General features: G+C 32.1%; 1 protein-coding gene across 4 annotated transcripts in view; it reads right to left on the bottom strand.

The window, feature by feature from the left end:
* Positions 1-19,639, bottom strand: part of LOC126841723 (E3 ubiquitin-protein ligase goliath) — a 60,358-nt gene extending 40,719 nt beyond the window's left edge. For 2 of the 4 annotated variants that reach the window (XR_007686241.1, XM_050578331.1), the window contains exon 1: positions 18,533-19,639. Coding sequence is in view for 2 of the 4 variants with exons in the window: in XM_050578331.1 (XP_050434288.1) it covers positions 18,533-19,013 (481 nt within the window). In the remaining 2 variants the exon portion in view is untranslated. The remainder of the gene's footprint in view (positions 1-18,532) is intronic. The other 2 variants (XR_007686242.1, XM_050578333.1) reach the window with 2 other exon arrangements.
* Between the last annotated feature and the right edge of the window lie 7,617 nt (positions 19,640-27,256).

Below are 27,256 nucleotides of genomic sequence, written 5' to 3'. Positions count from 1 at the left end.
TTTTAGATAGAATCCCCCAAAAAGATGCAATAATTACATCAGCAATGTACAATAGTATAATTAACCATGACTGCACAACAACGTTATATTATGTTGGCTTAAATTTGTTTTTCAATAGTCCAGTTAGTGACTGGCACGCGTTATGTGAGATATTATATATTTTTTTTTATAATATCATATAAGAGTATATCTAGGGCCGTGCTAAAGGAGGAGAGCTAATAAAGCAAGCGTCCTAGGACGAAATAATTTAAGGGAGCGCCAAATTTATAAAAATTACGGAGTAGATGTGAATAGGCGATTACCCTAGGGTACCTTATGGTTAAAGCACAGCGCTGAAAATACCTTTTTGGATTAGCATCTAAATTATAGTTTAACGTTGTTGTATAAATCACTAAAAAAAAAAGAATAAACCGAAATGAAACTGAAATACATTGTAATTTAGTCGTCAAGACCATTGAAGTATGACAGTGCGTCAAATTGCATTTCCACGAGCTCATTTATGTGTTAGTAAGCCATGAGAGCAATATGCAAAGTAAATGTCATTTATTTAATTTCACGATTTATAGATCACAAAAAACAATCGGACTGTAGTGTGCAGACTCATGGTGTATGTTTATAGAGGAAAGGTGTACTCTTTTTTGTACTTGTTTTCATATAAAACGGGTTGCGATGAATATTTATGAATACTAAAATATTGGTCAACTCGCTTTTATTTTAGCTTCGACGATTTGGTTTTGTTTTGTTTTGAGAACTAGAAGCATATAAACGTATTGCTTGAGTGCAATATAGATGTTTTATTATGTTTTTGGCGCATAAAACTGATCTACGTTACCAGTACAGGGTACTCATTAAAATGTTTGCTAAACCAGTATATATTTTGTGTACTTCAAGTTGCCAGAGATAATTGTTTTATTAGGTTTTATAAAATGATGTTACGATATTGGTTTGAAAAAATAACACTTAATTTTTGTAATAATATATAATTGTTTTATACGTTATAACCTTTATGGGTCATAATTTATTAGGCGTGGACGTTGATACTGCTGACTTATCATGCTTCTGCTCTACAGATTCAAATTGTTGACTTTTGCCATAGAATAACAATATAAAAAAATATTAATAATAAAAAGATAATAAGATGAACCAACATATACTTATATGCGATAGTGAAGTAATAAACAGGACTAAAACCAGTATGGCCACAGAAAAAAAAGTTAAGCAGAAATTAAGCGAATGGTACTCTATATGATAAAATAATTTTTACCCCTTATCTTGAAATATCGTTTTTTTTCAAGATCTTGATATCATGGATATCTTATCACCACGATATATTCAATGATTTTTTTTTTATTTTGACTAGGCAGACTGACTTTAGCCCTACTGTTCGCGTCACATTAAAACTACTATAGCCTCCCCGTGCTGAACTTCGGACGTAAGCTAAGGTGTGGTACTGTCTATAACCATGTTAAATTGCAAAAATTTAAATAATATGGGCCCTATATTAGATGATCATTAGCTAATAAGTAATACAGCTACCCAGATGTGCACACGCCTACGTTTAATGATGATACAACTTTGAGTATAATCATTTTAGGAGTTTTACGATTATGTTATTGCGTTTTCGACTTACGTCTAAGGTTAACGTGCGGATAATTCGATCGTTCATACATCATAAAGTAATTATCATGAGACAACAGTTTTCGGATTACATGCGTATCAATATACCTCTAGATGTACTGTATTACCTATCTATTGGTAATAAAAAAATGACGCGCACTCAATATTGCATTTCAATACTCGGACCGTTACAACGTTTATTTTGAAAAGTCGATATCGAATAAACCACAGCGTTTTGCAAATAGCAGCAAAAAGTCATAAAGTCATCATACCATTTTTTACATACATGTAATATGTATGTTTTTACCGGTAAGAGAGCATCGACGGGGTTTTGAGAGTAAATAATATCCACGTAAAAACATAGTAATACATAAAATACAGATTGTAAAATGAATATTCAAACGTCAGAGAGATTAGTTACATTTTGTACATAATGGAAATTGCAAAGATTGCTAAAAAAAAATACAAGGAAATTTAAAAAAAAAAAAACAAATTCCGCACAGAACTTTTTGCACAACAAGTTCTTATGGCATATTATAAGATTAACAAAATCTTATACAGGTATGTGTGCGTGTCAGTTTGTATGTTGTTACCAGTGTATGTATGGTGTCAATTAATCGAAATTACCCTGAAAGATTATCGTACAAGGCACACTTAACGTCATCTTAGCACGTTTTCCGGGTTATCCGAACAACGAAAAACATGCGACCATATAATAATTGTACATGTAAGCAAAACCAAGCACAACAAATAACGTTGTCTCACGAACCATACACCGTCTCGCTGTCTGCCGATGCTGGTCCGGTTACTTGACACACCACTTCGGTCTCGACGAAAGAAACCAAAATCACATCATAATACACATATAGGTACATCGATACTTTGTATTTTATAACAATATATTTTGTATTGACAAAAAATGTATAATAAAATACTTGAAACGACGGAGTTGGACACGCATCTTGGATATATGTATGTATACAATATTACAAAATTAGCGCATTTATTCAGTGATAATTTATTACAGATTCGTGCACCAAACCGATTTGTCTTGCGTTTCATAAGAGTTAATGTTTCGTGTTGTTGTCACTCGTGATTATAATAATTATATATTTTCATAAAAATAAAACAATAATTGATTTGTACAATTTATGTAAATAATACTAACATTACAAAATTGTATTTATTTTTTTTTTAATGACAGAAAAAGACGAATTAAATACGATACTAATGAAGATGTTTTAGTAAATGAAATTGTATAGTTATTTACCCTCCAGAAAAACAAGATGGCTTCATTATAAAGTATTTTTCACGATGATGTCCGGCGTTATGGAAAATATTTTAATTGATAAACTTTACTTTGCAACATTATAATTTTACAGTTTCCTACAGGTTGCAAGTGCTAAACTAGTATATTTGGAGTTAATCGAACAAAGCGAAATCAATAGGATATTTCCACAGATTGTTGTTTAGTTCCATAAATCGTTGTTGAACAATTTTTGATATTGTTCACTGGAATGCAACCGTTATCCTATACAATACTGTTAGCAGGGCAATAACGTTTTTTTGTTCATTTGATTCCTGCGTTACATACAACTTGCGTAACACAGAATGTCGACTAGATATACCTCTATATTATATTTTTGTGTTTTAAGTACACAGTATTAAATCGAAACAAAAGAATGAGTCGTGCCAAGAATATTTAAACTATGAGTATATAAAAGTAGGACTCGGATGATGATAAATGAATAATAAATACGGGGTTTTTTGCTGTCATAAAGCCAAATTTTAGGTCAAAATTCAGGACCCGAATCATTTAAAAAAAATATATTATGTTTTGAATATAAAAATGTTTTAAAAACAACCTAATGCATTACATAGGTATTCGAATACAACTGAATATATTATGGCCTAGGAAAATATTAAGTAGCCGAACTAAAATCACTAAAAAAAACTTGTCTCAAGTTTATACATACACTATTATTAACAATAAACGTGTATTTAAAATGTGTTATTCATTTTTAAAATAGATACACTAATTACTCAATTATGCTATAAGAACGTAATGAACACATTATTTTGGTATTTAAATTTTGTCCTTCTATCATCGATTATAAAAAAACATAAATATGACTTATGTTAGACTTTGACAATCTTGAAAAACTGTTGTCGTTTCCAAGCTAATAAAGTATATGATTTAATACGTCCATGAACGAACTACTTATATAACACTGATAATTACAGTTCTGCGAAAAATATCTATAGCCTATACACATTTTAAGTATTGAATATTAATAAAAGATTTTTAATTACAGTTACCTGTTATCATTAAATTGAAATAATGACAATACATTATCAATACTGATTATGTACAAACTGTATGCATTTAAAATTCAGAATATTGGGTAACTTTAATCTCATAAGAACTAAATTAATTTCTCATAAATAACTAACGGATAATCAAAAGCGGACAACGAGGGGCTAATTTTTATACACGTCACTGATATCCACCCACCCACATACGTATTAGTATGGTTCGGTACCGGAACACCCTGTATAATAATTCATTATTTTGTATGCTAATTTTTACAATTTTGGTAATAAGGATTTTAAATAGTAGCTATTTAGCCTTCAAGCGATTTTATTAATTAAATCATATTGTTAAACCGTTAATTAAATTATCAATGAACGTAAAAATCGAAAGCGAATGAATCAAGTGAAAATTATATAAAAGGTTTCGACGAAAAGGAGGAGTCTTCAATAAATTAATGAATAGCTATTCTTTATTGTGTATACGATCAAAAAACATATGACTATAATACCGTCTACTGAATACTTAGTTAATTAATATAAAACAATAAAACAAATGTATATTTAAATTAAAATTCGGTATACAAACAATATTTTATATGATATTTATCAACTTATAAACGTTAATGTAAACATTCCTATTATGTAAAATATGGCATGCACAATATTTTTTAATGTCGAGTTGAGTGGCACAAAATCACAACCATGACTTAATATACCAGGTCACTACATTGCTACGCCTTCTCCATCGACATTTTCGATGATCAAAATAAAATAACAGCATAATTAATATAAAAGGCCAAATAATCAATAGGCCAATTATTCAAATTATTTATTTTCTAAAGATAGTATGTATAATATTATAAAAAAAATTAATTGATATCCCCTACGCTGTAATTTTGTGAATTGATAATATAATGGAGTGGGGATATGCAATAACCTGGTACATTTAGCCATGAGCAATAAATATTACAAAAATATAATTAAAAAAATGTTGTTTGAGTATTATACAAACATTTCAAACGTTTTACTTATATTTTAAATAATATGATAATATTATTTTCAATACAAGGTGATTCTTTTATCACGAGCCACTTAATATCTCATAGGGTTTAATAAGAAATTTAATTTTTTGTTGTTTTTATACAATGTGATTTAAATTTTTCACAACTTTTTTTGCTTTCACCTCCTGCCAACTTGGTGTTTTTGACAACAACTTTTGAATTTTAAATGGTAACGCACACATTTTACTAAATTTTTAAATTGAGAATAATGTACTACAAATTTTGACTGGTCGATAACCAGTTTCGGATGACTATTTTTAAAGTTTTTAAAATTTCAAGTTTAGGGCAGGAGGAAAGGGGAGTGTAGTATTAATTTTATCTACTCGCATTTCCAAACTGCACTTCCCCTCCCATCCCAACTTTAAAAATAGTTATCCAAAACTGGTTATCAACCAGTCAACATTTTTAGTACATTTTTCTAAATTTAAAAAGTAATAAAATATATACCCTATCATTGAAGTTTCAAAAGTCGCTTTCAAAAAAACTAAGTTGGAAGGGGGTAGGATCATAAAATGTTGTAGAAAATCGAGATCACAATATATAAAAACCCTTTGAAAAAAAATGAAATTATTAATAAGACCCAGCGAGATATTGAGTGGCCCACGATAAAAAAAATCACCCTGTATATAGGAAGACAATGTTTTATTTCAATAAAACGTTATTCGAATAAAAATTGCATAACTCTGGTTACACATAAGTAACCAAAAAAAATAGTCAAGTAATTCATTAACAGCGTTACATTGACCTTGAAATCATGTTTATAAACATTTCTGATTGACGTCATCACCCATCAGTCCTCACACTAGGTTATTTTTTTTATTATATGGTTTAAATATAAAATATATTTTTTACAAAAATTAAGTAAAATGATGCGTATATTATATATGTACGTATTTGTATGCAAGGAATCTAAATAAATGACGAAGGTATCTCGAACAAGGTCGATGCTTAAGAGATATTTTAGATTGTAATCGAAAAGCAACGAAAACGTTTTTTGAACTAGTATTATAATAGCTGTTTTTTAGTTGATGTTGACCGTAGGTAACATCATAGCTCGAGCTAAAAAAAAACATTAACAGGCTATTTATGTGTAAATAGTTTAAAATAATTTTTTTGTGGAGAATAGGTAAACCATACAACGTTAAAGTCTTTTGATAAAAACTAGATTTGTATTTTATTTTACATACTTCAGTAGGTTTTTTTTTAGTGATTACTGTATTAGCGTTACAAGTTACACGCATACTGATGAAGTATAAGCATATAGAGTTCAAAATTCTAACTAAATATAATGATAACTGCATACTATAGACGGTCATGGATGAAATAGGTCGACCAGTGCGCCTATAATGATAAGCTACCGAGTAAAAACAATGATTATCTGTTTTTTGGTACGCTCCAATTATAACGACAACGGTCGGTGACATTACAGATTGCATTATCTGAAAGCGGGCGTTTCCGTTTTGCGCAAAAATAAATTAAAATGTGTTACCCGATATAGTATTTTAAGAACCTCTAAACCTAAATCGAATAAATCGTAATGTTAGGTGTACGCTAAAAAAGAGCATAAACATCTCTTATACTCGGCGCATCATGCCGGGTTTTTTGACACAGAGCAATATTTTTTGGTTAAAAAAATAAAACGAAATCTCTATCTTAGAACCTCAAAATCGTAATAGGATCAAGCATAAGCAACATTGAGTTATTTTTAATTTTAAATCTAGAATAGGTTGTGTACAGTAATTTCACTTGTCATAAACGTGAATAAAAATGATTACCAATAATGAATACAAATTATGATATTCGCCTGTAGATTCTCAAACGTAACAAGTCTAATTGCACAAGTTATGCATTGTTTTCATGGGTTATTAGCCCTAATAGGTATTGTGTATTTTTTAATTGAGCTCTCCTTGCTGTGACGTCACTTCTCATCTATTCGGTACAAACATTATATAATACGTGCATTTTTCATAATTAATATAGTTTACTTAAACGGGATCAATATAAATGTGTGTCCCTAGAAAAACTATTCAGGAACACTAACCGTCAAGAATAACTTGTGCAAATGAAAGCATCAATTAGGTATGCCACAATATTCCTCTGACAAGTGTATGAGCCGGACTGCTGTAGCAATATAGTGTAGGTACAGACCAAAAACGATATTTGTGGTAGGTGAGTTTTTGTAATCGGTTAATTTAAATTGTGAACACATTTATTATAATCTGCGGTATACGATGAGCAAGTATACCCATGACCTTTAATTTTTAAATTTAGACCAAGGGCCTCGGGTATGGCAAATTGGGTTTTAGTATGTGTTGGTAAAAATAAAGAATATGTTAAGAAATGTAACGTGGCTAAAGTAACTTGTCTTGGCTTTAAAAATGTTTTTAATCAGGCTATGTATACAATATTATTTTATGTAAAGGTCAATTAAGAGTTATGCACGAATGATTTTGTTCTATAAATAATAATAAAATACTAATTTAATTCGTATTTTTAAATTTCCAATAAACTTTCTAACAAGTCAGCGTACATAATATGTTTTTATAGTTTAAAATTCAAAGTTAATGAACATGTTTCAAATACAAATATATTGCGTTTACATTAGCTTTACACGTGTACAATTACCCATATTGAATCTATATGATATGTAATAATTATAATATAAACAAACCATATCGAGTTCACTGTGCTGAATTATAGTTTGCTTGATTACGGTATTTCATTAATTGGCAAACTAACATGATCCCTACAAGTATTATATAATATCACGGCATATCATTATTATGGATTACAATCAAAATACGGTTTAGTGTTTAGGTCACAAATAGAAAATCGAGCTTTGAGTTTTTCTTTTTTTCCGATTTTCAGTTCTGTTTAGGAAAACACTAGGTTTAAAGTCACTGATTGTACTTTGGTTTTAGTTCAATTTATATGCTCGAAATGTATATTAATGAAACACCACGGCCGAGTAGAATACACATATACTTCTGTTAGTGTATTCTGTATAGTCTACACACATAGGGTTTGATTAAATATAATAGTAATAATATTATACATACATTATTATTTTGACGAAAAATACAAATAACTAGATACAAATAAATAAATAATACACGGGCTAATTAAATTAGCCGTGATTATACAACATTGATTGAATAAAAATATCGTACGCATTATGAACATGATTAAGTGCTATTATGTTCGAATATCAGCGATCATACTCATAAAAAATAATTAGAGGTATTTGAATTATGGCTATTATTTTAATCAATTATTATTTATATTACGTTTAAGGCACATTATTTTAATCCTAGTCATAGGAAAATGTGATTGTACTTTTTTTTATTTTGATAATCTATATTACCAACCTACTGGAGGTCACGTTACCCAGTTTGAAGCACACTATGCCGAGCTGTAAAAAATAAATTACATATTATTATAGGTACATTACATTGAGACAGGAAAGATAGAGATCAGAGATCACCATTAAAAACTGGAACAATCGTTCTACAGACTAGGTGCGATTCGTAATTAAAACAATGTTTTTGAAATTATGGTCGGTCAGGTATTTTCGGGCTAGAGAAACGAAAGTCGAGAATTATAATTTGCTCGACACGGTTTGAAATGATGTGCACAGATTATAAAAAATAATTGTCGTCAACTGTAATCGACATCAGGCGTATACAAGATGGTTACTCGCCGGTAGAGTATTTTGAACATTATACGGTAGCGCTGCTTTCAAATTTGAAGTTGTTGGTAGAAATTCCAAACGTACACTAGCGGTGGACCAACAAAAAATATTATTATTATTTCATGCTAGTTAGATGTGTTTTTTCACGTGATAGAACACATGAAATTTAAAACCAGCTTTGTAACATAACAACCAAGTATGCGGTTTCATATCTTTACATTGCGCGTGCATTTCCTATTGTCCACGACTATAAAGCGTGAACACGACTTTTTTTTTCCATACGCTAGTAGCTTGTAATTAATGCATCTCATAAAAAAAAAAATATATATATATACAACGAGATTAATATGGAAAAAAGTGCATATGCGTTTATAAGTGTCCCGAGATACCCACAAGCGGCAGCCAGAGAACCACAATAGAGGATCAGTGATATTCATGGTGGTCTTAATCTTGGTTCTCGAGGCCCGGGATGATAAATTATAAGATAGCAGAAAATAACTAAAAGTATAACACTTTAATTCAGTTAGTTTACATAATATTACAAACAATTACAATGTACCAATAGCAGTGATAATATCACGTTTCGTTTTTATATTAATAAGAAACGGGCAAACTGTAGTCAGAGTTGGACATTATTAAGATACATTTTAATCTAAATAATTATTTAAATAATGTTTGTATTCATTAAAATTTATTTGAATACCCGTCGAATAATATTTTTATTCGAATGACGGTTGAATAATTTTTTTTTTACTCGAATAAATCATTTTAGAATGGTCGAATAAAAAAATGATTCAAATCATTTTTCGAATGACTGACGAATCATTTGTTGATACGAATAATTATTATTCAAATAAAAAAAACTGATTAAATGATTTATTATGATACTTTTTAAATATTTTATTTTTCTTAGGCTAATTTTGTTATTGGACACAATTAAAAAAAAATTAATTTTATAAATTATCATAGATTTTTCGAATAAAAAAATTACTCGAATAAATTAGATATTATCCGTTGTTCGAATAAAAAATGACGAACTCGGCTGTAGTAAATAATAAATATGCTATAAATTATTCATTGATAACATGATCAGTTATTACTTGATTCAGTCTAATTCGATGGTATCTCTCACAGACTAGTTTTCTTATTGAAGTAAATTACGCTCATGATTACCATATTGTTAAAAAACTATTAAAACTTGAGGGAAGTTTTGTATTTACACTATTTACACGTCATCCGTCTGTTCGTACACTTATGACTTGTAGGTGACTATTGCTGTTATTGTGCATTGGGCAAGTAGCTTCATTTGATTGTCTTCTAGCCATCCTTTTGATATCAAAAGGATGGACAGGAGGAGACGGAATGTGTTGAACGACGGGTAGACTAATAATTTATATTTGTGTTTTCTTACTATAAGTGTTTTTCAATCGACAAACGAAATATATAATTTATAACCGAAATAACTCAAAACGAAACTGACTGCGGTCCGAGTAAAATATCAAACAATAGTTTATTACAAAACACAATATAACTGTAAACAGGCGTCGATCCACGTGCCATTAGAATTAATATTGTGTTTTTTTTTTTTCACAAACATCAATAAGAATATTATTATTATTTATTGGGGTATATCGGTTTTTTATATTCCCTTACTGTATTATTGCCAGTGTATATAATATTTTAGTCGACAGTAGCAAATAGCAATCGATGGTGGCGTGTAGCGAGCGTTAATGTTCGGGTGTTGGCCAAATGGACGTAATGGCGATGATGAAAATGCCACCGCTTCCCACCGCACCTACATTGGAGAAAATTCGCGGTGACGTCACTGACCAGTAAGACAGCACAATAGTACAAAACCTCATGAAGACACACTAGACCAATTTAGACCAAAAACGGCCGACAAGCAGCAGACACCGAAATGTTTCAAAATTACCTTTTTTTTCTCTCTCAAACACCACACAATTAATATAGACGTCGGAGATACGTCACTCTCGCTTTGCACTATTTTTATTAAAACGTACAGCTCCGAAACAGAGTAAGTGTTAAAATGACATGAGTCGAAGGTTTGGTTTTGCTGAACTCACTTACGTCCGTCCGCGTTAGGTAAAAATTTCAAAAATATCTCAACAATACATTTTTTTCCCACCGCGAAGATGTCAAATTTAATGTACAGTTGCCGCACAAGTGAGATGTAAAACAAAAAATATGCAAATAAGGTCGCTTTTATAGTGTAATCAGTATACGCATTTATGTTATTATTGAATAAATGGCGTGATAAGAAAATGATTATTGTACTATTAAATGTTCGTTATATTAACGATGTATATTATTATGCGATATAACACGATCGTTTCCGAACACTTATCGGGCATGCATTGGCAATTTGAACGTTATTCTGCGATACACAGCCCAACAACCATAACATTAAATTGCATCATTCGGAGCAAAGGATTTCGTCCGGTCGTGTAAAGTTTGACGTTATCACTTAGCCCGAACGCAGTACAACACACCACAAACGGTTGATAGACTTTCCTTTTGGTGTTTGATTACAAATTAAGTACAAAATAAAAAATATAAATAAAACACAATTTATTACGGAATCCCAGAGGCGGACTGTATGGATTTCGACACTATATGGAACAACTTTATCGCAGTGTTTTCTATTGGAAAGGAAAGACGGAATTTTTTTATTTTCAACAAACAAATTTTGAATCGAGACGTGCTATTAAAATGTTCGTTAGCAAGTTATACTTACTAGTCAACTGGTAATTTTGGCTAACAGCATTATATAGTAGTTCGTATAGTCATTTGAAAACTTAAATATAGAGCCAAGTGTAAACCGAGGGCGTGTTGCGGGTACAGGCAATAACATACAGTGTATTGCAATTTGCAATTAATGTATTTAAACTCCGTTTTAAAGGGAAAAACAAAAAATATTTAACGAGTTGAAAACACGCAACAACCCGAAATACCCACCACCAACAGCACTATCATTATCATCGTCATCATTCCGGTCGATTGGATGCACGCGCTGCACGGTAGACGATGCACGTGGGTCTTCTGGCTAGTTCATGGTAATATCGTGTGTCACAATGTTTTTTTTTCTTTGTCTATGATCGAAAATCGTTTGTACCGTACGAGTTGTACATATATTTTTGTTATTGTTAAAGCTGATATTGAAATAAATTCTCTGCCGTGCCACGACTACGGTCTATGATGAAACGATACAAGAGCAATTAGCACTCGTTATCATCGCTTATGGACGTTTCTCGTGTACATTGATCGTTTCAATATTTTTGTTTTACAATAGCGATACTACTATGCACGGCATAGTATGTTTTCAATATGGAATCGAGGTCAGCCGGACCGAGGTCAGTCCTCCGCAAATACAACAACCAATCGACGAACCCGTCCGCCATTAGCCGTGCGGTACTTGAGCGTGCGCTATTATTATATTATTGTGTACACGGTGCACCTGTGAAACGTTAAAACTTAAAGCAGTGGCGCAACTAGGGCGGCATAGCCTTCTTGACTAATTAAGCCCCCCCCCCCCCAAACAAAAATATTCCTTGTTGTCTTGAATATCAGTTAAATTTTATTGTATTGTCATTTGAAAAATTGAAAAAAAAAATTATTACTGAACTTTAAAATGTTTTTTTCAAGTAAAATTATATTAGGTAATGTGTTAACTGTGATAAAATATTAATCAAAAAAAATATATTTTAAGACTTCGTAATCATGGGTTTTTTTTTATGTAATATTCTGTGAAATTGTTGTGTAAGTATGAAGTTGACAATGAAATAGTTTTTTTTACTCATATTTCAGGTACAAAACAAATTCTTTAAGTAAATAATGTTAAAAAAATGTGTGATGATATGACGTATGGAGGGCAGACCCCCATGGATTATTTTTAGTCCACAGTTTAGGTGAGGTCTGTAGCCCCTCCCCCCCCCTCATCAGAATTTTAACCCTAGTCGAGCCTTTGCGTTAAAGCTGGGAAATTCGAGTAAAACCAATTATTATCAAGACGGTACGAGACAAAGAGTCATATATTTCGTAGTGTATAACGACGACGGATATTGTGACATAATAATAAATAATAATAATACATCCCCACGCCAATTACCGTTTCTCAGACTTGGGTCTCTCGTTATGCATAACACGATATGGGATTACATAACCGCGTGACTGATCGACGATTGTACCTATACATACGTTATTCCTGTGCACGATGTGGTGATGTGTCGATTTGGTATCAATCCAGAAGAGGGAAGGCCGGGGGGAGGGATGGTTAAGTTGGGGAGGGGGGGCAGGGTCATTCGCGTAAATTGGAATAATACGGGCAGAGGTTATATCGTTCCACGCTGAAATGTAAACGACCGCCGAGAAGGCCAATCCCGAAAATAAACGCGCATTGCGGTCTGGAGCGTTTTTGGTCAACGGATAAGTTATTCATAGCCTTATAATCGGTTATAAATTTAGTGCAATTTGATAGGAGACATTCACAATCGGAAGGAAAGCAGACGGGTTACGCAATATAATTTCTATCATTTATCATCAAAGCCGCGGTTCGAGTAGTGGCAACATAACACCGTTCATCTATAGCGGTCGAGATAAGACATCAATACGGCGTGTGCACGTCTTCGGTGTTTGTTACTATTTCCAATAATAATATTATAATTAAGCGTACGGTATAGTAGTGCTGTGCGACAGCAAACGCCACTAACGGGTCAAAATTGTAAACAGAAACTGAGATTGTACGACTTCCGAGTCTGTACACAACATTTCCGAATGGTCTTAGGAGTATTGGTCATTTTTGTGGTCGTCAGCCCTACGATGACTCTGTTCAAACTGAAAATCATTCCAGAACGTTTTTTTGAAGATACTAAGATAATATTTTGTCAAAACAATTTTCGAGAGTCAGTACAATCCAAGTGCGTCGTTAAATTTGATTAGTATGCGAGATTTAAAAAAAATTGTTTCAAACGCAAAATGTATACTTTTTCAATGAAATGCGATTACGCGCATTTATCAAGTCAGATTTTTCACTTTAGACTTTTCTTGTTTTTAACAGAATTAAGAAAGAAGTAATGAAATTACGTTGTTTTCTTTTCAATTGTGTTTAAAGGGTACAAAGCCGTTGTTGGACTTCCTGTCCGCCTATGGCCGTACCGACCTCGTTTTTGCTTTTTTCCCCTGTCCACTGTGCATTACATTTAACGAAAAATAAGATAAAACTATGGCGCACACGAAAATAGAATATTATTTTGGCACAGCGGGTCGGACCTTGGCAATGAAGAGAGTAGGCCAAAAGTTTCGTAAAAAAGTCTAACCGTTAAAAGCTGTGTACAAACCAGAATTTAAAATAATATTGCAATGTACTTTCAGATTAATAAATATACAGTTTAAAAACATTGGATCGGTACTGAAAAACTCAAATACCATACAATAATTTTGACAAGGATTTTACTATCCTATGTCGTTTAACAGGTTCCACCGCCTGATCGTCTGTAACAACAAACACGTATAGCCTTCGCCCTAGGCCCCTTCTCTTTTTTTTTGGTCCTTACCCAACTACGTCTCTGACTGATGATAACAAATATTTTATAACAAAAGACAGTTACAATACTACACGGGTTTCGTTTAAAATGGAATACTTTGGACGATAACGATGAAAGCAGTGACGCCTATTTTTTGAAATGTAAATGGGTATTTTCAGTGGGCACCTACTTACCGGCCCCAACCTGTTACAAAATAAAAAATATATAACTTAACAAGATAATAATATTATGTAAGCATCACGAAGCCTCCGGGCGCGTTTTTTAAAAATACAGTCGGGCCGTCGACTACGGCGCCAGCGAATAGGCGGAAATTTCTGACCGCAAATGACCAATACGCGTCATATAAATAACAACAAATATTATTTTGGACAATTTTTTCCTGAAGTAAGACATAGACGTTATGAATAAGGATAAACGATTTTTTTGGGAGCGTGACTCGTAAGGCAAAGTTTAACCGTCGTCATACAAGTCGCGTGTAAACGCTACAAATGTAGTTGAACATCATCTATCTAGACTCGTGGATCTCGAAGAAATCCAATCTCGCCGTAGTCTTCAATCGACCACCCTCGACTCGCCGACCCTCTTGTTGTTTCCCTTCCAAGCAATCTTTGTTCGCCGGCGTGGCGTCGTGTTTACGATGGCGTCTCGTTTGTATATATTATCGTGCCACACGTATACACACTATATGAGCTACACTAAAACAACCCTCGGACCGGGCACCAGACGCAAACAACAACACCACCACCACCACTACTACTTTTGCTGACACCACCGCCCAAGACCACCAACGCAGGTGTTATAAAAACAGGTCTTATATTTTAATAGGATTTCCGAATCACGCTTTAACCCCAAAAATGTACGTTCACGCGACAAGCTAACAGACACGCTAAACGACACACACCTATATGAGTATTGCTTTCGGTCTTGTGAGTTTATTATAACGTTTCTTGTCACTAGCAATCGACACACGACACGCGTGGCGCTTGTGGTTAAACTTCGACACGAAATTGGTTTGAGTTTTTACTGTGTTACACGTCGTTCTACTGTTTGCGTTCTCGTCAATCGATAACGCAGTTTGTTTACCGGACCCAGGGTGGCCTATGCTCTCTGTTTCGGTGTGCGTTTTACTCGTGAGGCGGCCGACCATTCTAGTCGGTCATTAATTGAAATTCGAAAAGCCAGTATCTAGGAATGGCGCAGGGAAACGCACGGGGAAACCTTGGACGCTAACGTATTTTAGACAAATGACTTCTACAATTATTGTACATAAACTCTATAAACTGTGACCGGGCGAGCAACTAAACAAATTAAATTATCGTTAGCGTAGTTTATTTTTTATGTTTAAAGGTGACAACAACAATATAACGACGTGCCGTTGGAATATTTTTTTAATTAATAATTCGACAAAAACATAAATGTAGCCTAGGTAGTCGATTTAGGCCGACGCGAGGGACCATTCGCAGTGGCCCTGGGCAATTTATAGGCGTCCCACGAAATTTAAAAACAAAAAGAACCGACTGTTAACATAACAGCACCATAACCGGGATTGTGCACAGAACGTCACAATTACTGGTTTAAAGGGTTTCCATTCTAAAACAACAGTAACCCATAAAATATTATGTACAGTGTAATTCTCTAAAGGCAAGACACTCACTTTCTTTATATGATGTAGGTTTTCTTTTTGGAGACACTTTAGTTAATAATATTTTACAAAATTAAACAATATGTTTTAAATTATAATTGTTTTTTTTTTTCAGAACTTTTAAAACAAACGGTACTTAGTGTATATTATATTTAATTAACTTTTTAAATTATGAACAATTCGCTGAAAATAATAACTGGTCGATAACCAGTTTTCGATAATTAATTTTAGTTACTGAAGCTTGAAATATAGGACAGTAGAGCAATGCACGCAGATAAAAGAATTACTACATTTAACCCTTCCTACCGTTCAAATTTCAAAATTTTAAAACTTTATACTACTTTGAAAGAAATTTTCCAAAACTAGTTATCGACTAGTCAATATTTTCACCAAATTATTCTTAAATTAAAAAGTTAATTAAATATCTAAATACGTTAGCATTTAAGCTTCAAAGTCGATAGAGCACTAGAAAACGATATTACGCAAACTACGAACAATAACCGGTCGAAAACATGAAATTTAAGTATATCTGGTGCAAATGACCATAGAATCAAATTGTACGGTAGAGACCTTAATACATAATATTTTGTTACTTTATAACGTTATTTTGTACTTTTTTATTCCGAACCCACCAGACACTTTGTTATAAAAGTTTAAGCGAAAGAGTACATGGGCTTTTTAGTCAAACGATTACACGGTTACAAAGCGATTCGTATTAAAAACTGACCATTGAACTTAGTATTTGGTACAGACCGTAGACCATAGTAATTTCGAAACGACATACCTAATTAAGGTTCGATGTATCTCAAAGGTTACTCTATTTATACATATAATATCAACGAACCATCACACTATCACAGTGCAAAAGCTTTATTTGGTCGTTTACAGATGTTCTATAGTAAAAAACGAGTTCACCGAAAAAAAAACTATATTAAAAGATAAAAACAAATTAGGTGGTGAGAAAGGTCTGTAAGTCAACTATGTAGGCTATATGGCGAAATAATTCGAGCTGATGTATAATCATTACTAATCATTACTGGTTTTTTTTCGTAATGGCCGGTGTTCAATCAAATAAATTCAAATAATATATTAACATAGTATTATGAGCGGTTGCCGATTACTACATTATCTGTATCTTATGGCTTTTGTTTGTAATATTATTATAAAGATAACGCGGGACGAATTAGTCAATTATAATACAATGTAATATTATAAGGAGAACGCATGCCATGCGTCGTACGATAAAAATATAATTAAAACCGTCTGTATTCAAAATTTACCAATAATCGTTTTGGCCTATCGAAATTGTGCACAGTTGTCCGTTGATAGTTGCTTCGGTCAAAACGAACGCGACCTAAATACAATCAATGTATAATAATAATAATATTAATGAATTACATTTAGGTATATACAGTGAAATGTATAGCTGCAACAGAGTATTAGGATTTTACAGCACCGACCATTAACAAAGAATTTTCTTCGTTGGAGAAAATGTTGTAAAAAATCTAACGGTTAGACGTGATTTTGAGTTCTGACCGTTTCGATTTATCTTGGTATACAATGACTACGTTGCGAGAATAATCATTTTAAATAGAACTAAAAAAACAACAAATATGTTGTTATGAAACGATTGGAGTACAACCGGAATCGGTTTGCTACGCGTTGCGGTGGTAATTGAGTTTTCCCTTTAGATACATTTATATAAATGTATTAATATTATCGATACCGCCAACGGCGACCAGCATTAGCTTTCCCAACTTAGATTCTAACAGTGGGGATCACATGTGCAATCGTGATAATTAATTGTTATAGTGGCGCGTCGAATGCTCGTTTCAGGGCCCCTAGGAGGTAAGGTTAGGTCAGGTTAGAACTTAGAGCAGTGGGCAGCTGGCACAAGATATTATCTATGAAGTTTCCAATCACTACATTATAAAATATATATATATATTTATTAATAAATCGGATCGATCAACGTCAATAAAAATATATTTATAGATAGTTTGTTTATCAATGCTATTTTGATACCCGTTTGCTCGCTTTTTATCTATTATAATATTATGTTCAGCAAAGTAGCAAGTTTATCTATTAATATATTAGATAAAATGTAGATTTAATTATGAATTATAAATGAAAATGTTTTTTTAGTAGCGTACAAAATCCACAAGACAGTGGCTATCGGAAATTTACGCGTTAGGGCGTTTAACTACACAGCCGCAACCTTCCTCCCTTCCTATACGTCACACTTACGATGGTAGGATGGTCTCTCTCTAGACCGCTGCCTGTATCCTAAGAAGAGAGAGAGACACCCTTAACCGTAGGATAGCTACCACCGAAATCCACAATTGATTTTATGCATACGGTTATCGGTACATCTATCGGTACACGGACACCCGTTTATAACGTTCACTTCTTAACTTTCTCCTAGTGTCCGCTGTAGACGAGTCGCGTTATTTTGATGGTATGTATATAATACATAGTCGGTACGGGTGGATGCTTTTACACGGTAAATCAATTTGACAGACCAAACTGTTAACGGGCCGACGACAAGTCCGTAATTTGCTGTACCCGTAACGCAAGGATTTCATGTAAGCGAAAAATATGGGTCAAACACGACGGGAAGGCAACAATAACAATGCGGTGTACTCACTGGGATCGGAGGGCAGAAGTTTCATTTTGTCGAGGTCCGTGGCCTCGCGGTCGTTGTACACGATTATGGCGGAGGCGCCGGCCCGGCGGGCGTTGTCCACTTTGATCTGAAAACTGCACTTGCCCCGTCGCACCAACGCTATCCAAGGACCGGACCCAAAAGTCGGATCGGGGGCAACGCGCACGGGCGGAGCGCACCCGTTGCGGTCGCCGTCCATGCCCAACATCTGCACAAGCCGACCGGACGCGGTACCCACGTGATACTCGCCGAACTTGCCGATCTCGGACTTATCGGACTGGATGACGGCCCCGGTGGCGACGTCGTAGCACGTGACGTTCAGATAGGCCGTCGTGTACGAATCGTTGGACTCGTCGGGAGACGACGACACGGCCGCCGGCCACGGGTCCGACGACGACGCCGGCGATGACGAGGACGAGACGGCCACGCCGAGCAGTGTCCACGCGGCCAACATCACGTGCATGACGTTACTTCGGTGATCCACACTGTCGGACGCTCGATTCGCGTAACGTTTAACAATAATAATATTGTGTAACTCGTGTCAGAATAACTCGGCCAGTCGATCGGATAAACCGGCTCGCTACGTTTCGCCCATGACGGTCGAGTCGGCGACCAGTGATTTTTTTCTAACTTTTTCTTCTGCTTTGTATTATAATAATCTATTGGGTATCCCAGTTGTCACTGCTGCAGTATTAAATGTATACGGGACTGAGACAACTAGTCGGTCGTTGTTTCTAAAATTGTCGCGGTATAAAAAAAAAAAAAAACTTTAATATATAGGTATTATTCTATTCGATCTACGGGTTATCGGGCATTCCGCGACGGCGGCTAACCCGACAATTTTGTTTTTTTCCCGACAAATCAAAAAAAAAAAATATATTACAATACACAATAATGATACATGTAAATATAGACGAACGCGTAGTCTGCGCACACACTTAACACAAGCACACGCACACTGGCGAATACACAAAAGCACGTTGTGGTCGGCGCGTGTCTCGCACACTACTGACTAGCGACTGTGCTGTGCACTGTGGACGGTCGACGGTGACGACGACGGCGGCGTCGAACGCTGGCACGGACGTCCCGACGCCTTGGAGCCCCGTTATTGTACGGCGGACCGCGGCCGTGCTTGTTATAGAACAATAACAACAAAACGCGTTGCCACTTGCCGACGCCGGTTGCGCGTGCATGATACATATAATACACCATCTAAACAACAAGCGGGCTCATGTGTTTCAACCAGTGCGGCCAGCCGTGACGGTGCGAAATTATCGCGCGTCTCCCGCGCTCTGCTAAAGGTCAAGAACGCGCGTGGCGACACTAAAAACATATAAGTGTAGTATATATAGTTCTAGACAGTCCACTCACAAATCACTACACTTTTGTAATAATTTATATTAGGTAATTTATGCGCCTATCAAGCCGCTGGGTAATAACGCACTTAAAAAATAATAATTATGTAGTCATTGGTTTTAAAATATACTTACTAATAATACCTATGTACATACATCATACATGTACATACATGAATACAATAATGAACGACAATATAGTATATTGCTATATAATATATTGTTTATTAATTGTTATAGTGTAGTATGGTTTGAAAACAATGATGTCATGTTAAAAACCAAGTAATTTTTAACTTATCATGATAAACTCTTAAAATTACGACTAATTATTTGGGTAGACCATGTAACTGAGCACTATTTTAAGAGAGCGGGGGGGGGATAAATATTTTATTATATGACCCCCAAACACACTAGGGCTTAGTTAACGTTAAGGAGGTATTCTCATTCACATTTACTATACACTTTATATTTCATTTAGAATATAACAGCAAATAATATACAAATATGACAGGTAAAAATCAATAAATTGACACAAAATATTTATTCTTCCATGAAACATATAATTTTAATACAGTTTTGAATATCTCGTTGGATATTAGCACTACATATTACATACTCTCACAGCTCACTCATCAGTTGAAAAACCCTCGATTTGCTGTTTAAATGGAGCCTCGTCTCGATTTTTGTATTTTATTGGACAATTTTTTGGATCCTATAAGTATTCAATTAATAATTTGTTATAAAAAATGTTTATTATTATGGTAATTAGTGTGCCGTTTCGTACCTACCAATCAGATTTTAGTCGTCCAAAATTTACAAAACCATGGATAAGGCAATAAAACAAAATTTATTCCTTTTATTATGATATTTATTACCACAATATAATTTAAATACTACCGTTCAAAAAAGTGACTACTATAAAACAGTGACCTTCTTAGAGCTAAAAACGAGCTACTGCGTTTTATTGCTACGACTGACTCATTGATTTTTTTCAAATCAAATAATTTTATTCTGTCGTTAATGTAAACAAATTTTAAATTATCAACTTTTGTGGAAAATTTGTTTTTCAGCTTCGACGATGTTGTTACTTATTAGTAGCATAAAATTGATTTTAAAAATTCACCCTACCCTATCGAATTTACATATTTTCCACTTCAAAGTTATGATACGCTATTATTTTTTTTTTTTAAATCATATAATTACTTACAAAATAATAGTATGGAATATATTCTTTAGGACCTCCGATTTACTGTTTAATTGGTATTAACCATATACCTTGACAAACCAACAAAATATCAAAATCTTTCCCCCGGAGAGTTGGAAACTTTTTCATTGTATATTTTTTTAGAGTATATTTCTAGGTCTTGTCTGAAAACTAGATTGAAAATGGATCTAACGTAAAAATTTTCACAAAAATCGGTGATAAAAATTTTCATATATGGAGGAAAGTTCCAAAAAAAGGGAACATTACACTTTGACCGTATTAAATTTCAAGGTTGCTTCGTGTAAATGAATCATCAGTTAATAGGAAGGAAAATATTTGCATTGTACTGTTGTTACGTTGCATGGGTATTGGGTAACAACAACAACAAGCTTTGTTGACAATAAACCCTGACCGTATTCACTCTAATACTCAGAATACAATTTTAAGCACAATATTGCCTAAATAATGAATCTTTGTTGTGCATTATGATCAATTTAACTTAAGATACAAGAATAATAGGAATTTTGTAGTTTTCCTCTTTTTTATTTTTGAAAATATGTTTGTTAATACTCAATATATTCTTGTGGGCTTATTAAGTTAATCGAATATATGCGTTAATATTTATACTTCGAAAATTAAATATGTGTAGGAATACTTATTTATCAGGGAAAAACGTACAAAGTATAATAACATGATTTATTGTCAAAAAATTATTTATATTAATACCTAGTTTTTAACGCCTACAGTTTAACATCGGATCGTTTATTTTTAATAAGAACTTCATACAATTAAAAAACGGTAGAATAAACAAATAATGTTATTACCTACTTAACTGCGCACTATATCAAGTAATCCCGCGAATTCAATTAATTTGATTGATGTGTTCAATTGGATAATGTAAACATTTTAATATGTATAGGCATTGTTTGTGTACACCCTTTACACACTATTGGTTTCATAATTGATTACTTAAAAAATACCTAGATAATACTTACCAAGTGCCAATAGCATTGAAATAGAAACTGTGCCGTAGGAGTACTGTAACCCATCAATAAAAATATATTTTGTATCATTTATTACTTTTTGTGTTTGTTTCAGATATAAAAAACATATTTTATATTTTCCTGCCGTACATCAAACAATAGAACTATAATTTTTTTTCAAAAATTGGCTTGAAGTTAATAAATGATTAGTTTTGGCAAAAATCCAATACTGGAGAATCGCATAGGTATTTTATATTATATTACCTTGGTCTCTAATGTTATAACATTAGTTTTTTGAGACATAACATTTACTGGTGCATATTAATTATTCTACCGAATTATTGATGTTCATTATACCATTGGATATGTTAGAATATGTATTTTTAATATTTATAATATATCAGCATGATCAGTCATTACTCGTTTCACGCACGACCCAAAAGTATAATATAGATAATTAATAGCAAAATTGAAAATAGAAAATAATAGTATTTGTCTTATTATATGCAATTGTTGAGATAAATTGTACTAAATGCAGAATCTCAAAAAAAAAAAATATATATATATATATATATGTCGATAATAATTAAACAGTGTAAAGATAGTTTATAATGAGTAATGACTTACAATATTGTAGATTCAGTAATTACACAGCGATCGCGAGGTAAAATAATATAGGTATTTTATAAGTACAAGAGTACGAATAGATACTCAAAATTATTACAAAGAGTCACTGTACATATGATAGTAGGTAGGTATTTTTGATTGTACGTCGTTAGTATTATGTTGTTCATTATCAGTACCAGTTTTAACAAGTCGGTAGATACTCTGTTTATTAATTCCCACTTCCATTTATTGCATTGAAGTAAACGTTATGCAGTTGAATTTTTTTACACAGCCTATTAAGATTATGACTATTTTCATAATAAATGATTATTATGCATTAGAATATGAACAGTGGAGTCTGAAGTATTTTCCTACATTGTATACTTGAACAATATTTCCGCTAGTAAACATCAATATGGCAATAAAAACATGAGTTATGTAATAAAGAAAGATAACATAGTTCGTACTGAACAAAAGTATTGCCTAACATACACCTACCTGAATACTAGTGGTTTTTTATTGGCACTAACTAGGTACATCTTTTGGATTGTTAAAAAGACTCCGGTTGTTGGCTGTCTGACAGTACGTTGAAATCTGTGAAAATACTTATCAATAACTTTATGTCATACTTTAGGTCAATGAAACATGAAAATGAAGTCTTTATGGTTCGCATGCAAGATGCTTGATTTATTGAAAGTATTTTGTGAAGAAAAACATATTAATATTTATGGGATTATGACAGATTTCGATAAGTCGCCATGCAAATTTTAGCACGTATTAAAATGTTGATTTACAGTCGGGCTGGTAAAAAAAATTAAAGATCAAATAAATAACTAATATTATTTGACCCTGAATAAAACAAATTAGAATACTTATAAGTGATTCCATATAAAAAATGTAAAATGTTTATTAATTTGTTTTATTATATTGAACCTTATTCTTCCAACCATATGTACCTGTACAGTACTCGTATGTAGGTACATGTAGTATGATGAAATGCATTTCGTGAAGTAATGATGTTTTAAATAACATTATAATTATTATTATAGCAAATACAGTAGTGTTTATGAACAACTGAAATTTAATTAAATAATTGTTAATGTATGTGCAGGTTGTTATATCAGAAACAAATGAAACTGGAAATTGAAAGACATCAAAGAAAGGTTAGTTATTAAAATGTATGTTTAAAAGTTGTTTTATTAAGAATACTTTATATGCCTTTTAAACACTATAATATGATAGAGCAATAAACCTATTTTTCTTTAATTTAATAAATTATTAGAGCCTTTGGCAATGAATTTTTTTCTATTTTTATGTTCAATAAGCGTTTTAGTGTAATGCTTGTAATTGCAATTATTATTTACAATTACAACATTTTACATGAGCTGTGTAGTTATGTGTGCAGTCATTAACAGCCACATTTCTATAACAATGTATGAATTGCTGATTCGAAATGCTTATCGAGAATTCAATCTTTGATGTCCATTAAAATATGTACTATATTTCTTGCGGCCAATCAGCGCTATTAATACAAGGTTTATCGATTATTTTTCTCAGGCTTTGTTAATTTATACTAATAAGCATTTTTAATGGTGTTGTTTTTTATCATTATGTGTGGTGTATGATTTTTGTTTAACATTCCGTCGCTGAGCTGCTCGTTTTCTTATATTGTGAAGATGTTGCAAATGCCGTTTTTCAAATTTGACATGTTTTTTATATTGTAAAAACCAAAATCAAAAATGTGTGATGCAATTTAACTGTAATATTTGCAACACAAGAATCACAATGTTATGTTATTGTGTGAGGAAGAATACTTATTATGAAAAACAGTATAGTATAGCGATTGGTATAGTTAGAACGGTTAAAAGTATTTTAGCACTAACCAGTTATTATAATATCATTATTTAACATTTTATAGTTGAATACTAATAAAATGTCTTTGCAAACAATACGTAACACGTTTTTATTTATATTATTATTAACACTTAATCGTCGTTGTATATTTTTTTGAGCATTCATCATTAATTAAAATGTATAGATAATATAAGTGTTAACATTGTTTTAAGTTCAAAGTAAAGGCATCTTAATATTATCATTGAGTATATATTTTCTAAACTCAATGATATTATTAATTTTTACGAACAAGCCAAACATACCAATCACGTAATTTGCCCATTATAATTAGTTGTACATTTAATTTGTTTTTGTTTCATATAAACATTAACTGTATGCACACTCATGGTGCTATGCAGATGTCAATATTCATAATATTATTATACAACCAACAGAAATAACGACGATATAATTCAAATATCAAGTTTGAAACTGTGTTGAATTATTCATCAATATATATTACACAGCTTGTAATGTATCCAATTATAAAATAATGATTTTGTAACAATAATAAATTAGGAATCCATGCTCACAGAAAAGCGCGTTTTCTTATCCTTTCTAGAACAATTGGAGCGTATTGGCCTTAATGTAATTTTTATTAAAAAAATCGAGATAACGAGCTCAATTGATAAATAATATTATTATATATTATAACAAATATACATATATTAGAAAAGGTTAGAAAACAAAAACTATTTACCTGAATGCTGATGCAATAAGTTTAAATCTTGAATAATTATTTACTGTTTTCATAGCTTATGATTTCAGTAATTAATAGTCAATATTAATTATTATTATAACTACAACTTCACGTGTTGTAAAATGAATTGCCAAGACTCTATAGTAATTTTTCCCAAATTCGATGTGATCACTACTTTAACGTATCTACAGTAGTCCGGTAACGAATTCAAAATTGAATACATAGAAAAAGAAGCTTGATTAATAAATTAAACTGAATAGTTAGATCATTAATAGAATACATAATTTATTACAATTTCTATCACTGTACTAGAAATTAATTTAAGTACAATTTATATTAATATTATTTTATCTTAAGTATTTTAAATCTTGCAAAAAAATAGATTCATAAATTATAAGTATTATTTTGTTTTTGAAAAATATTCTAATGGACACGTTCAGGGACATTCAAGTAAATGAAATAGTTAACTATAACTACTTAACACATAATATAGCCCGTTATTCAAATAACAAAACCTATAAACAACACTTTTTTTTCTAAAATTATCAAAAATATTTTTAAAAATCACAACTATCGTATTTCATATTTTCGTATCTACTACTGCTATAATGCACGTGTTTATTTTATATTTCATAATACAAAAATTAATCGATTTAGTTTTGAGGCGACATGATTTACACGGGATTGCATGCGGTCTGCTTATAAGGAGTTTTGTATAGGCAACATATAAGAAAAAATGGTTTAAATTAATTTCAAGCATGTCAATGAATTATTTATTTAATTTATAATTTATTATTTACTGGTTAATTTATATAAGCATCAAGGTATTATTTGTGCTTTAAATAATTTGTTCTATGATTAGCAGGCATTTTGGTTTATTTTAAACCAAAAAGCCAGACAACATTTTGACTACAGTCTAATTCTGTAAAAATATTTGAGTTCTTTGACTACTTTACTATGTTATGTAGGAAGCGGGTTTTTATTTAATAATTTCAGTTTTTTGTAATTAAATAAATTAAATTTGCAATTTTTAGTATTAAAATCCAATTTTTTACATAAAAAAGCAAGAAATCAAAAATCCATTTCCTACATAACCTAGTTAAGTTACCAAATAACATTTTTCTCTTTACAGAATTGAAATCGGACCACCTAAGTAGTCGAAATTTTGTCTGGCTTTTTAGTAAAAAAAAACAGACTACATGCAATCTTTTTAAGATATACATTATTTTAAATATATAAAATATGATACTTATGGATTATTTTTATTCAACCGATTTTATACTATATTTCATGAAATACTGCGCGATTGCAAATGGAAATAATGTACCTGTTTTTAGCAACGCTGATTGTAAATCAATAATGTATTATAGTTACCAATTCTGGGTTGCCCAAATTTAATAATAAGTGATAATATAGAAAACTATCGACTATTATTGCTTTAGTAACTATTTTTAATATATGACTTCAGACGACCTAGTTTTTTATTTAAAGCTTTGAACTTAGAATAAAAAATCTAATCCATTCAGTAAAGTTATTTCTGTAAAAAATTGCATTATAAATTTGATAGACGATATAACTATGATGATATGGAACTATGATTTTAAACATTTTTTTTTTTTGATTGAATTAATGCTTCAACATCAAATGTTAGCTTTAACTATGAAATTTTTCTGCTTCAATTTTAAAATATTTTACATATTGTTATAAAAGGCGTATATGATAGGCACATTATATAGCATCCACGTAATTTTGTTTATAACCTTTAAGTTCTTTAAGGGACAAAATATCGCCGCCTCGGTAGAACAATGACACAACTGCAAAATTTGGTAAAATGGACTAAATGCTTCAATGTGTTTAGATAGAGCGACTGCATAAGGTAGAAAAACGACGTAGCTGTAGTTGTAATAATTTCCCAAGCATTCCCATAACCCATTCCATTAAAATTACATCCCATAACATTTTAGT

Source organism: Adelges cooleyi, unplaced genomic scaffold (genome assembly GCF_023614345.1).
Source record: "Adelges cooleyi isolate 19-005CV unplaced genomic scaffold, UGA_ACOO_1.1 ACOO_flye_CR_arks_rails_tigmint_CR_PRNA_41, whole genome shotgun sequence".
Classification (NCBI taxonomy): domain Eukaryota; kingdom Metazoa; phylum Arthropoda; class Insecta; order Hemiptera; family Adelgidae; genus Adelges; species Adelges cooleyi.
This window is presented reverse-complemented; position numbering and strand designations above follow the sequence as displayed.